Consider the following 15,312-nt stretch of genomic DNA (forward strand, 5'->3'; position numbering starts at 1 on the left):
AACACGGTCTTAACCTCTAAACTACAATTCCATACTACCACTGACCCATCCTAATGTGCTTTTCTCATCATCAAATCCTTCCTAACCTTTAACTTCCCACACTCATTGAAATACCATAACACATTATCATAAGAAAAACTTAATAGAAATTGTATTAGAATATATTTAATTTAATAGTGGTGCTTCATAGCAAAAATTTTGGTCATTGCAACCATGACTGCTCTATATTACAACAAACTCCCATTGTGTCGAAGAAGAAGGAGACAAAGGTAAATATCGAGAAAAACACATGGAGACTAAGTAACATATAACACCGTCCAATAGCTCTATTGAGATGAGAAACCCTAATTACCTTAAGGATGTATCCATGACATTAGGCTTATGTGTCATAATAGATATGATAGTAGTACACCCTTATACATTCATATGATAAGTTTGTTATCGACAATCTATATGAATAATTTGTATGAATAGAAGATTCATAAATAAAATGTCAAATACAATAAAAATAGCTCATCATATTCTAAACAATGTGTGAAAATAAAAATTCATTACTATGAATGAGACCATTGTGGAAACTCAACAAACAACAAATATAAGTTTCCAATGTCATACAAATTTTCAACTTTATTACAATTGATCATACAATTCCACATATCATGTGTATACATGGTGACATTGTGGGCAAATCTCACATTCCCCATTGTACATAACTAGAAAATATAGGGAACTAGAGCCTTGATCTCCCTAGGGAAACTTTCAAATTTGGAAAGATACCATTTCCTAGTAGCGTAACTCCTTCCAAGCAAGTACAAAGCAGTGCCTATTGTGAAGGAGAAATAATATAGTGTTTGAGACATGAAAGAAACCCCAATAAATGCTAGAATTTCGAAAAGATAATGTGGGCATATGACTTGGTGAAAGAGACCCCCTCTAGGGATTTTATAGCTCTTCTCATCCTTTTCCCTCAGTTTGGAAAGGAGATAGTGGTGGTAAAAATTACCTGAAATTCCCACTAAAAATAGTAGAATCCCAGGGCATTTGAGGTCAATTAGTGGCTCCATGGACCCCTGGACAAGGTGTTGGGAATAGATGGTGGTTGCTGTGGATGTGAAATAGCTGAGAGAGATGACGATACCAGAGTCCAGAACCATGCCACCACTATACTTGTGGATGAACAGAACCTACAAAACAGTGCAGATTCCCAATTAATCAATTGAATTTGTAATAATTATTTTGAAAATCTTGTCTTCATTTAATTTTAAAACTTTCCTTCTTTAGGTGGGAGACTGTCATTTGCATCTTCTTTTAAGTGGGAGACGCCCCACATGCAAGACAAATCTAATAATTAACAAAAATAAAAAAATAAAAAATTACCCTGAATTTGTTTTGTTGAAATTATTTAGAGTGAGATGATGTTTGTTTTTTGATTGAATAGAAAAAAAAACAGATATATAAGGTAAATTTAATAATTAATAAAAAAAAATATCCGAGAATTTGTTTTATTGAAATTATTTAGAATTAGATGATGTGTGTTTTTTGGTCGAATAGAAAAAGTTATATCCACTTTGTGCCTTTCCATTTAAAATTTTTCAACAACTTTTAAATTTTTAAATTTTTTTATTTTTATAATTTTATTAAAAATAAATATAATTTATAAATAAATAATATTATAAATATTTATAATTGTTGTAAATTAAGAGTAATGAATGACCACATTGATGGTCATTATGAACTCCATTTACTCATCTTTAAGATGAGTAATGGGAGTTCATATTATGAAGCCTATAAAAGGCTTCTTACCCCCCATGTAAGAGCATCCCGAGAAAAAGAAGAAAGTTCTTCCTCTCATTCTCTCTCTCTCTCTCTTTCTTTCACTTTCTCAATTCTCTTCTTTGATTCCTTCTTCCATATTATATATCAAAGTAAGATATATTTTATCTCTACTACTTTGATTTGCATTATATTTGTCCTTGTTTTACAACACGTTATCAGCACGAATTGCTCTAAAGGTAATTCTCGTATCTTAAACTTGAAGTTATTTATATAGAATAAAATTTTACATATTTATATTATTGTTGATTTGTTTTGTTACATATTGTTAAAAGTTATAAACAAATTATTTGATTTTGTTTATAATCAAAGTTATACCAATGCTATCAAGTTATTATAACTGATTTTAATAATATTGTTTTGTCATATATATGAAGTTATTTGACAATGTCGAATATCACAAAACTCGAATTTGTGGCACTTGACATTTCGGGAAACAACTATCTATCTTGGATCCTTGATGCTGAATTACATCTTGATGCAATGAACCTTGGAGCTACGATCAAACAAGGAAATCAAGCATCCCTGTAGGATCACGCAAAAGCATTGATTTTCCTTCGCCATCACCTCCATGAAGGTTTAAAAAATGAGTATCTTACGGTAAAGGACCCTTTTACTCTATGGAGTAATTTGAACGAAAGATATGACCACCAGAAAACTGTGATTCTCCCAAAAGCTCGATATGATTGGATGCACCAAGGTTGCAAGATTTTAAAACTGTTAGTGAATACAACTCTGCACTTTTCAAAATCAACTCTCAATTAAAGCTGTGTGGAGAAAAAATCACAGAGGAAGACATGTTAGAGTAAACTTTTACTACGTTTCATGCCTCGAATGTGCTCCTGCAGCAACAATATCGAGAGCGTAGATTTACAAAATATTCTGAATTAATATCATGTCTTCTTGTTGCTGAACAAAATAATGAGCTTTTGATGAGAAATCACCAGTCTCGTCCAACTGGATCTGAACCATTCCCTGAATTGAATGCAATATCGTCCCAAACTCGTGGACGTGGACGAGGACGAGGACATGGTCGTGGTCGTGGTAGAAATCCCCGATACCATGGTTCTTATAGTAATAATTCTCAGAAAATGAAAGCCTCATTGCACCACCAGAAGTGGAACAATACTGAGACAATACAAGAAAATGGGAAGCGTTTACAAGATAAACCTCCTAAGAACCATGAGAATAATTGTTATAGATGTGGTATGAAGGGGCATTGGTCGTGTACCTGTCGTACGCCCAAACATTTGGTCGACCTTTACCAAGCATCAATAAAAGCTAAAGGAAAAGAGATAGAGATGAACTTTATCGATGGTGATGGATTGGACCTAACCTACTATGACATTGATTTCTTTGGAGGTCCCAATGAAAAAACAGACCATTTGATAAATGATGAAAAAATCAACATTGATTGATGTTACTTTATATATAAAATAATATATTATTATGTCTTATATTTACATCTGATTTACTTTGTTATTTACATTATGCCATGTTTTTTTGTTATATTTGAAATCCATGTGTTATTTGGTCTCAAGATGAATGAGGATGATGTATGTCTCGCAGACTGTGTGACCACGCACACAATTCTTCGAGATAAAAGATATTTCCTCGAATTGACATTAATAAAAGCTAATGTAAGTACCATATCTGGTACTACAAACTTAGTTGAAGGCTCTGGAAGAGCAAACATAAAGTTGCCAAATGGAACTAGATTCCATATAAATGACGCGTTATATTCTAGCAAATCCAGAAGAAATTTGCTCAGTTTTAAAGATATCCGCAGAAATGGATATCATATTGAAACTATGAATGAAGATAATGTAGAATATCTTTACATTACTTCCATTATATCTGGCCAGAAGCTTATAATGGAAAAATTGTCGGCTTTCTCCTCTGAGTTGTATCATACAACTATAAAGCCTATTGAATCATATGTTGTCGTGAACCAGAAGTTCAACAACCCAAAAGTTTTTGTCCTTTGGCATGACAGGCTAGGTCACCCAGGGTCTTCAATGATGCGTCGAATAATCGAACACTCACATGGCCATCCACTAAAGAACCAGAAGATTCTTTCGCCCAATGAATACTCATGTGCTGCCTGCTCACAAGGTAAATTGATAATCAGACCATCTTTTACTAAAGTCATATCTGAGTCACCAATCTTTTTAGAAAGAATACATGGGGACATATGTGGGCCTATCCATCCACCATGTGGACCATTCCGTTATTTTATGATCTTAATAGATGCTTCTACTAGGTGGTCACATGTTTGTCTCCTTTCTACACGTAACGTAGCCTTTGCTAGACTCCTTGCACAAATAATCAGATTACGAGCACAATTTCCAGATTATCCAATTAAGACAATACGTCTTGATAATGCTGGCGAATTTACTTCTCAAACATTCATTGACTATTGCATGTCAGTAGGGATAAATATTGAGCATCCTGTTGCTCATACTCATACTCAGAATGGTTTAGCAGAATCCTTCATCAAACGTCTCCAATTAATAGCTCGACCATTACTAATGAAAACTAAATTACCTACTTCCGCCTAGGGACATGCTATTATGCATGCTGCAGCTTTAGTCCGTATTCGACCTACAACTTACCATGAATACTCCCCTTCACAACTTGTGCTTGGAAAACAACCAAATATCTCTCACTTACGAATCTTTGGTTGTGCAGTATATGTACCAATTGCACCTACACAACGCACTAAAATGGGTCCCCAACGAAGACTTGGGGTTTATGTAGGTTTTGATTCTCCATCTATCATAAGATATCTTGAACCTTTGACAGGCGATGTTTTTACAGCCCGCTTTGCGGATTGTCATTTTAATGAGAGTGTTTTCCCATCATTAGGGAGAGAAAAGTCGATTCCTGAAGAAAGACGAGAAATTAGTTGGAAGACATCTACTATGACCCATCTTGATCCTCGTACAAATCAATGTGAACTAGAAGTTCAAAGGATCATTCATTTGCAAAATCTTGCAAATCAATTACCAGATGCATTCATTGATACAAAGAAAGTGACAAAGTCACATATCCGGGCTGCAAATACTCCAGCACGGATTGATGTCCCTGTAGGACAGTTAACAAATGAACCTAAGATACGCCTAAAGCGTGGTAGACCTGTCGCTCAAATGATGTAACTCCCAGGAAGAGGAGAACCCAAGAAAAACTTGGCACTCTAGAAGAGACCATCAAAATGGCTGATCAGATTAAAATTGATAAATCTATAGCCCTAGAAGAGGCACAAATAATGCAGAAAACCCCTGAAGAGGCACATATTGAACAAGAAGCCCTTGAAGAGGCACATGTACCTGAAAATTGTGAGATCTCAATAAGTTATGTACAAACAGGAGAAAAATGGAATCGAAATAATATTGTTATTAACAATATTTTTGCTTTCCAAGTGGCCTCTGATATCATAAGAAATGATGAAGATCCCGAACCACGAAATGTGGAAGAATGTCGACATAGAAATGATTGGCCAAAATGGAAAGAAGCTATACAGGCAGAATTAAACTCATTAACAAAACGAGAAGTTTTTGGACCTGTAGTCCAAACACCTGAAGATGTAAAGCCTGTTGGGTACAAATGGGTATTTGTACGAAAGCGCAATGAGAATAATGAGATCATAAGATATAAAGCGCGATTAGTAGCACAAGGTTTCTCTCAGAGACCTGGTATTGACTACGAAGAAACATATTCTCCCGTCATGGACGCAATCACATTTCGTTTCTTAATTAGTTTAGCAGTCTCAAAAGGACTGGATATGCGTCTCATGGATGTTATTACAACATATTTATACGGATCCATGGATAATGATATATACATGAAAATCCCGAAGGATTTAAATTGCCTGATGCAAATAATACAAAGCCTCATAGCATGTACTCAATCAAGTTACAACGATCCTTGTATGGATTAAAGTAAACTGGACGCATGTGGTACAATCGCTTTAGCGAATACTTGCTAAAAGAAGGGTATGTGAATAACCCTATATGCCCATGCATCTTCATTAAGAAATCAGAAATCGGATTTGCAATTATTGCAGTGTATGTTGATGACTTAAATCTTGTTGGAACTCCTGAAGAGCTCACAAGAACAACAAATTACTTGAAAAAGGAATTTGAGATGAAAGATCTTGGAAAAACAAAATTTTGTCTCGGCCTGCAGATCGAGCATTTTCCAAATGGAGTTTTAGTACATCAATCAACATACATTAAGAAAGTTTTGAAGCGTTTTTATATGGATAAAGCGCATCCTTTAAGTTCTCCAATGGTTGTCCGATCACTTGATGTGAAAAAAGACCCATTTCGTCCTTGCGAAAAGGATGAAGAGTTACTTGGTCCTGAAGTACCATATCTTAGTGCTATTGGTGCACTTATGTATCTTGCCAATTGTACACGTCCAGACATTGCTTTTTCTGTCAATTTATTAGCAAGATACAGTTCTGCTCCAACTCGAAGACATTGGAATGGTATCAAACATATATTGAGTTATCTTCGCGAAACTACTGATATGGGTTTATTTTACTCAAGGGAATCAAAGTAACAATTGCTTGGATATGCAGATGCAGGATATCTTTCAGATCCACATAAAGGCAGGTCACAAACAGGGTATGTGTTTAATTGCAATGGTACTGCTATTTCATGGAGATCTGTCAAACAAACAATAGTAGCCATATCATCAAATCATTCAGAAATACTGGCAATTCATGAAGCAAGTCGTGAATGTATATGGCTAAGATCTATGATCCAACATATTCGGGAATCATGTGGACTCTCCTCTATCAAAGGTGACCCGACAACATTATTTGGAGATAATGTTGCATGCATTGTACAAATAACAGGGGGTTATATTAAAGGAGATAGAACTAAACACATTTCACCAAAATTCTTTTATACACATGAACTCCAGAAGAGTGGTGAAATTGATGTGCAACAAATACGCTCAAGTGATAATCTAGCAGATTTATTCACAAAATCATTGCCAACCTCAACATTCAAGAAGTTAATACACAAGATTGGAATGCGTCAACTCAAGGATATCGATTTGAGGGGGAGTATGCTTGTAAAAGGGTGTTAGTGTACTGTACTCTTTTTTCCTTTATCCAGGTTTTGTCCTACTGGGTTTTACTGGCAAGGTTTTTAACGAGGCAGTCCTAATATACCAAGAAAAGAATATTGTACTCTTTTTCCTTCGCTAGGTTTTTCCTATAGGGTTTTTTACTAGCAAGGTTTTAATGAGGCATATTATTTTAATATGGTGGTCATCCAAGGGGGAGTGTTGTAAATTAAGAGTAATGAATGACCACATTGATGGTCATTATGAACTCCATTTACTCATCTTTAAGATGAGTAATGGGAGTTCATATTATGAAGCCTATAAAAGGCTTCTTACCATGTAAGAGCATCCCGAGAAAAAGAAGAAAGTTCTTCCTCTCATTCTCTCTCTTTCTCTCTCTTTCTTTCACTTTCTCAATTCTCTTCTTTGATTCCTTCTTCCATATTATATATCAAAGTAAGATATATTTTATCTCTACTACTTTGATTTGCATTATATTTGTCCTTGTTTTACAATAATAATTTATTTTTATGAAAATTAATATTTTATTTATATTAAAAGTTAAAAAATGAAAAATAAAATAAAATAAAATAAATTTGATTTAATATTATATATAACTGGGGTAGAGTGGGATGAGATAAACTCATACTCAAATCGGTTGGAAATCGTTTTTAGGTTTTTAAAAACTTTTTAAATTTATTTATCTTTATGTTAAACCCTTTGAGACGGCAAGGGCGTATACTAAAAAAAAAAACCTTATCCTATTCTCATCCATAATTCTAACAATTTTGACCTAACAAAAAAAATTATTACTTTTAAAATTTTATTTTAATAGAAGGAGTCCTACCTAAAATTTTACAAAGGCCCAAATAAAATTTTGTGTAACTTCATTATTAAATTTTATTTGTATGATATTTACTATCTTTTTTTTTTAACATGGTTTAATAAAATATTTTTTAGATGATTTTATTCCCTTTTTCGTTTTTATTTTGTAAGATTTTTTTTTTTCACTTTTTCTATTTTCTTAATTTTTTTTTGGAAAATAAAAAATCTAAATACGTCATAATTTCTATTTTATTTGAAAATAAAAACATAAAACAGTCTGATCAAACAAACAGACCCCTAATTTCTTCAATTGGTTTTCTCTTGGAAGTTGACCCACCAGAAAACATTCATATTTCCAAATATAATTAGTCATATTTTCCATGCTTTTTGCATTAGAAACCCAAATCAAAATACCAGTTTCAGAAGAGAATTCAAATAAACAAACGGGAAGATGGAAAAGAAGAGGCCTACGTACCTCCAAATTTCTCTTGAGGAAATGGACTGTGAGGGCTGAAGCCACCAACCCACATCGGAAATCATTATCTGGGAAGAGCCCAAAGGAAGAAAGACCGAAGAGAAAAGCAGGAGTATACAAGAAAAGCATGTCTGCTGTGCTGGAGACTTTGATTGATGGTCTCCTGGAATTGACATTCCATAGTTTGGAATACTGAAGATGGATTCCTAACATTTCAAGGAATCCAAACAAGGATAGTACTAGAAAAGTTGTGATGGACATGGCTGTGATGAAGGATACAGAAAAGCATGGAGTCTCATCTGCACCATGGCTATCATTCTTATCAACCTTCAAGTGATTGCTATGTGGGTGTGTGCATTGAGGGCGGAAGAGGGTTATATATCATAGAAGGAGGCCAATGCTTGACTTCTAATGGGAACAGATGCTAGTGTAGGGACCCCTCCTCCTGAGAACACGTGCCACACACCTCATAGTGACACGTAGCACGCATACCATCTGGATCACCCCATCCGGATACACATGACGCGCCCTCATATCCGGTTTGCCTCAAGGAAGGTCAAACGACACTTATAAGCATAAAACATCCGAACGGCTTCCATGATACATCCGGATGACCAACATAGTCCATCCAGATATAATGGTCCGGATCATTGACTGAAGTAAGCAAGTCTCACACGTTATCACAACAGCCTGTCATGGCCCACGTTCCACCACCTGCAGAGTGAAGGGACAAGATGAAGTGACAACAAGTCACTTCCCACGATCATTTCACATGATCACCTGCCACGATCTCTGACAGCTGCATCACCTACCACGATCTCTGTCAAACTGCCCGTAGGGTGATGATGGCCCTGCCACCACCCAGTGTCATCATGACAACACAAAATATCTCCCCACCATTAAAGAGGGAATCAAAGCTTCTGATACTATATATATTAACCTTCACACAAAGAGGAAGGTAAGCTTGTTGTACCTAGTAAAAGGCCAACTGATTATCTCTCTCTAACCATGGCTGACAAAACCATCGGAGGGTGCGTCCGGACACCCTGTCCGGACGTCTTTTGTAGGTAGAACGACTGAATCAAGAACCTATATTGGTTGAGATCGTGCGTCCATCCATTTGGCAACTACGTGGATCACCAGGGGCGCGAGGTATCAACAGCTAGGGTTTAATGTGTTTGTACATGCTTTGCCGACCATGAATGTGAAAAATAGTTGCGTAATCTATTCTCCTTTCTCATTTGAAAATGTGGGGAAAGAGAAAAGAAGTGCCATGTTTTGGACATTTTTTATTTAACTTATAAATCATCTTAATTACTTAATTTAAGTTATTAAGTAGATTAAACCTATTTGTACGATATTTTTTATAAATCAATAATATCAATTTAGTGTCTGTTCAATGATGTTTTTAAAAGACACTTTTAATTTAAAAAATATTTTTGAAGAAAAATCAAATATTAAGTAAAATTTAAGAATATTTTCAAATTTTTGAAAATTTACTTATAATATTAAAAAATTACCTACAATATTTTCTAAAGAAGCACTTCATAGATGATTCTCCTAAAAACACTTTTACATAAAACACTTTCAATAAAAATACTTTTGAGTAAAAATACTTACCAAACACATTCTTAATGACTTAATATGACTTAATTTAAGTTATTAAGTAGATTAAACATATTTGATAAATTCACTTAATATTATAACTTAAAGTTACAACTTTAAGTATAGGGTCAAAATAATTAGTTTATTATTAATTTCAAATCCTTTTTTACTTCATTTGTTTGTGCTAGTATTAGTATATTTTAGAATTATAATTTCATATCAATGACTTATTTCTTATAATAAATATTTTATGGTTATTTTAGGTAATTACAATACTTTATATATATAAATATTTTATAAAAATAAATTTTATTATTTAAAATTAATGAAATAAATTTGAGATAAATATTAGTTAAAATTAGTAAGGTTAAATGTGTCAATTTAATAATTTAGAATAAATTTTAAGTGAATTTTATCAAATAATTTTAATGCTTGAAGTAAAAAATAAATAATAAGTTTGAAGTAACAACTTAAAAACAATTTAACTTTCAACTTGAATCATTAAGCAATAAATATTAAATTTTACCAAATATCCATTAAATTCAAGTTAAAATAGTTTACTTATTCTTAATTTCAAATCACTTTTGCCATATTTGCCTATATTTAGTGAAAATATATTTTATGATTCCATATTCACAAAACAATTTTTATAATAAATACTTTATAGTTATCTCATGTTTTCACAATACTTTAAATATGAATATTGGATAAATAAATTTATTATTTAAGGTCAATGAAAAAATGAATATTATTTAACATTGAAGAGGGTAAATGTGTCAATTTGATGATTTAAAATAAAATTTAAGTTAATTTCACCAAATAACCTTGATAATTAAAGTAAGTTTTAAATAAACAACTTAAATTTTTTTAACTTAAAGTTAATTAAATCATTAAAAAATAAGTATTAAATTTTATCAAACAGTAATTGAAATATAATTTAACTTAAAGTCAACTTAAATAATTAAGTAATAAGTATTAAATTTTACCAAACATCCTCTTAGTCAAACTTACTTGCAGATCTTTTGCTCTTTTGCACGTGTTTTTTCATAGTTCATTAATTTGTTTTACAGTATTCATATGGTACTTTTGATTTTAGAATATTCTCAATGACTTAAAAATTGAGAGTTTTCTATAGAATTTTCAGACTTTGAATTATTAAAAGCATGATTTTTGCATGTCCAAGATAAGCATAACATGGATTTTGAGAAAAATATTCATGTTCCTCTTACGTAGTGTGTTGCACACAGAATAGGGCTGCAATTCCATGGGTTGGGTTGGGCTTCCATTTAATCCAAAGCCCAACACAAATTAAGAAGGATTATCACTCGATCAAATTTGACCTCACGCTCAAACAAACTCAAGTGGATCTCATTTTTCAAGATTAGAATAAGTTGAAGTTAGACTCGGGTTGATCAGGTTAAACTCAAATTTATCGATTGATTCAATTATTTAAATCAAATTCAAGTTTAATAAGATTGAGCTGATCGGCCCTAGCTAAAATATGTTTTAAAAGATTTTTTTATATATATTTATATCAAAATGTAAATAATATTTTAAGGCCCATTATCCTATGAAATTTTGAGCCCATCAAATCTCATAAAAGTTGGGAAGGCCTGTAAATAGAGGCCCAACCCAATGAAAAAAATTCTTCTTGTAAGACTCCCTAAAGGTTGAAAATCTAGGATTGAGACACTATGTTTCGCAGTGTACTACAATTGGTCCTCGTACAATGTGAAAACATGTCTATCCTAGTGAAGTACATTGACTCTTGATGTATATATATATATAATGATATGGTCTTTCTTGGAATATATGATTCCATGAGGGGTGAATAAACTTGGCCTCAATAATAAGACAACTTCAATGGTCACCCATGTGGTGTCATGCACAACTTCAATAAATGAAAATCTTAAAATATAAATAAATCAATTTTTGGATAAAAATCTTAAATATGAAATTCACTTATATTTGAACTCTTGTTTTATTTAAAAAAAAAATATTTTTTTTCAAAAAATAAAATAAAATAATATTATTAAAAAATAAATATAAAAATACAACATTTTTTATCACATGTTTTATTTTGCATAGAATTGAATTTGTCTTTTGAAAGACGGGTCCATTTTTGTTCACTTTTCACCTCAAAAGTTTTTATAGTGCACTCATTTCTTAAAAAGACGGGTTCACTTTTTTCTTTTTTATATTGATTTTATCTTTAGAAAAGATAAATTTATCTTTACATTAAACTTGGTTTTTTAAAAAAACAAGTTCGGTTTAAAACTAAAAAATACTGTAGTTTTAGAATTATTTTCTACGATATAATTTTTAAAAAAATTATAAAGAAAACCCTATAAAAAATAGTAAAATGTGGGAATAATATTTACAAAATCATTAGAAAAAAAAAAAACAAAAAACGTGAAAGAAGGTATGAACATTGGTCTTGATATACAAACAAATAGGAAAAAAAAATGGGGACAAGAAAAATGGGAATCTTTGATCACGCCATAAAGCAAGGGTTCTTGTGAAGATATATAGAGATTAATGGGGAGATAAAGGTTGGTAGGGGGGTTGTGTGGAGTTGTAAAAAAGCTGACATCATGGGGGTGGCCAGTTGCATGGAGATGGAGACAAAGGCCATGCAGTTTGAGGGAAAATTGAAAATGAAAAATGAAACGTACGGGGTTTCATCACGAGAGGCACGCAAAGTGTTTGAAAAAATGCCAAGCTTTTCCCATTCTTTCACTCCTTCCTCTCATTGTTCTTTTGTGTGACTTCCTCCTCTCTTTCACTTCTTCAATTATGTTTCTCTCTTGGAACTTGGAAACATCCCAAACGAAACTCCATTGACCCCTCCCACATCACCCTCCGCCTTACCCTTCTTGTTCCCATCCACATTATTGCTTGGGACCAAATGGATAAAAGATGTGTGCTTGGGTTCTTATCCCTCTGTTTGAGTACCGAGAAAGTGCAAGAAAGAGATAAGAAATTTTGGGGCATTACTAAATATAGGGATGACACTTGAATGAGTTTTTTTAGGTACTCACCCTTAATGGAACGAGTTTGGGATTTTTTTTTAAACTTGGGATGAGTTCAGGTATTGTCTCACCCTGATTATATAAAAAATTATTTTTAAATTTAATTTAATTTATTTTTTATTTTTCTATTTTTAATACACAGATAATAATAAAAAAATAATTTTCAATAAAATAAGTTATAAAAAATAATAATTTAATTATTTATAAAATATCTGTATTTTAATATAATTAAAAATTTTAAAATTTAATTTTTTTTTAAAAAAGAAGAAGTTAAATGGGCACATGTTGGGCGAGTATGAGAATTTCTTATACCTGCTCCAACCTATCCCGTCTCGTTTAATTTTTTTAATGAGATGAGGATGAGAATTATTTTGAATAAATGAGGCGAGATAGGGATGTGGATGATCTATCTCAAACCCATCTCTTGCCATCCCTAACTATATACTATTTGGGGTTGAAATGTCCATAATTAAGTACTCAATCATTCGAAGCTACTTCATATTTTGCAATAAATTGACGTGAAAATGAAATGGGTTGAATTTTAAACTTTGCTCATCGTTATGAGTTAAACTTGGGTTTGATTTGAGTGCTTTAGCCATATTATTCATATATACTTTACTCATCCAATGTATTTTATCGTTGAAGGAGCCATTTAAAGAATTAAGGGTTAATTTCCCTTAAAAGTTTAATAGATAATGATATAATATATTATTTGAATCAAAAGGGTTGTCAATTTTTGTTTTGGAACTAAATTTTTAGATTTTATTAAATTAAGGTGGTGTTTGTTTTTAGGTTGAATAGAAAAAAACTAAAATATTTGTCTTTTTTATTTAGTTAAAAATAAATTATTGATATCAACTAATATAACTAAACTAAATCTAATAATAATAAGTTCATTTTATTTATATTGATTGATATTAACAAATTATTTTTAACTAAATAGAAAAAATCAAATATTTTAACTTTTTTTATTCAGCTAAAAACTAAATACCATATGGGAGTCTATTTTTATTCTAGAAAGCGTTTTTAAGTTGAAAATTATTTTTTTAAAAAAAATAGATATTTGATAAAATTTAGAAAATACTTTAAATAATTTAAAAAATTACTTATAGTGTTTTATAGAAAAATATTTGAGAAATAATTCTTTTAAAAATACTTCTGAAAAAAAAAATCAAATGGAAATACCATCAAGACATCCTTATCAAACAAAAGTTAAAAAGATAGCAAATTCATGTGGGTTAAACAAATTTATTATTTGATGAAATTTGAATTTTCTTTGTGAAGAAATTGGAAAGAATGCCTGAGATACTATTATCCAATCCATCTGCATTCCTGTACATGTGAAAGAGAGTGAAGGATGGTGAGATAAGGGTCTCAATCAGTTGATGACTTCAAAATAGAGAGACAAAAAAAAAACATTACTCACTCAAGGCCATGGATTGACATCACCAACAGTGACCAACTTGCTAAGAGAAAAAGGATGGGGCATATAATGAAGAAAATGTTTAGGTGGCTTCCTAATGAAGACAGCTGGTGATGGCATTGGGCTTGTGAAGTTGGTGGGTCCCCAGACTAAAAATAGGGGTGGGTGGTGGGGCCAAATCACCCCTTTGTGTAGTATTCAAAAAGAACATGTTCATCCCAAAGTTGAATGCCTTTTCCATATTTGGACTGCACCCCACCTCCAATTATGGCCTCTTGCTTCATCACCATGTGCCACATCTGTAAATAAAAAAAATAAAAAAGTAAATTTTGCATTTAAATTCATTTTTAAAAGTAAATTGCTGATTAATAATTTTTAAAAAAAATTTAATCATTTATGCTGGAAGGTTGTGTAAAGACTATGGAATTTAAAAATATTTTCTTTAACGGTCACTTGTAATTGAACAATGAATGAGGGTTAAGTTCATGATTTAAATGTACTTTTATCTTTTAAATATATACTTTCTTAGAATCAAACCTCATTTCATATCCAATTAATAGAGGCATGAGATTAAACAACTAAAAATATTTTCTTTCTTAATCAATTAATTAGAGAATTTGTTTGATTCTTATTGTTGGGGAGTGTCTCTAATTCCTAATTAGTAATTTTTTTTTTGTAAATAATATTGTATAAAATATTAACTAAGTTGATATATCATTATATATTAGATTTTCTTATAAAATATAAACATTGTTAGGAATATCTCTATAAGTATTCCAGGTTATGATGGAAAAAAGTTATGAGATGAAAATAAGCTTGTAAAAACTATATAAGATGAATAAAAATATGAGGAAGAATGAGATATACCTAGTGGAATGATGAACTCACGATTCAGGGTATGGATACAAGGAGTGGGGAAACATAGAATGTTTTACGAATAGTTGTATTTGGTTATATCATTTGTAATATTCTTTTTCATTTGTGTATGTAGACATAATTGGTCAAATCACGTTAAAACCTCGTATACCATGTGTGATTAT

The 15,312-nt window shown here is 31.8% G+C and overlaps 1 protein-coding gene across 1 annotated transcript; it reads right to left on the reverse strand.

Moving 5' to 3' along the window:
* Positions 1-533: 533 nt before the first annotated feature.
* On the reverse strand, positions 534-8,637 carry LOC100254065 (uncharacterized). The gene is made up of 2 exons (XM_059742230.1): positions 8,213-8,637; positions 534-1,184 (listed from the first exon to the last, which is right to left on the reverse strand). Exons 1-2 carry the CDS (start codon positions 8,471-8,473, stop codon positions 714-716), a joined length of 732 nt encoding a protein of 243 aa, XP_059598213.1. The 5' UTR covers positions 8,474-8,637; the 3' UTR covers positions 534-713.
* Between the last annotated feature and the right edge of the window lie 6,675 nt (positions 8,638-15,312).

Source organism: Vitis vinifera, chromosome 13, assembly GCF_030704535.1.
Source record: "Vitis vinifera cultivar Pinot Noir 40024 chromosome 13, ASM3070453v1".
NCBI lineage: Eukaryota > Viridiplantae > Streptophyta > Magnoliopsida > Vitales > Vitaceae > Vitis > Vitis vinifera.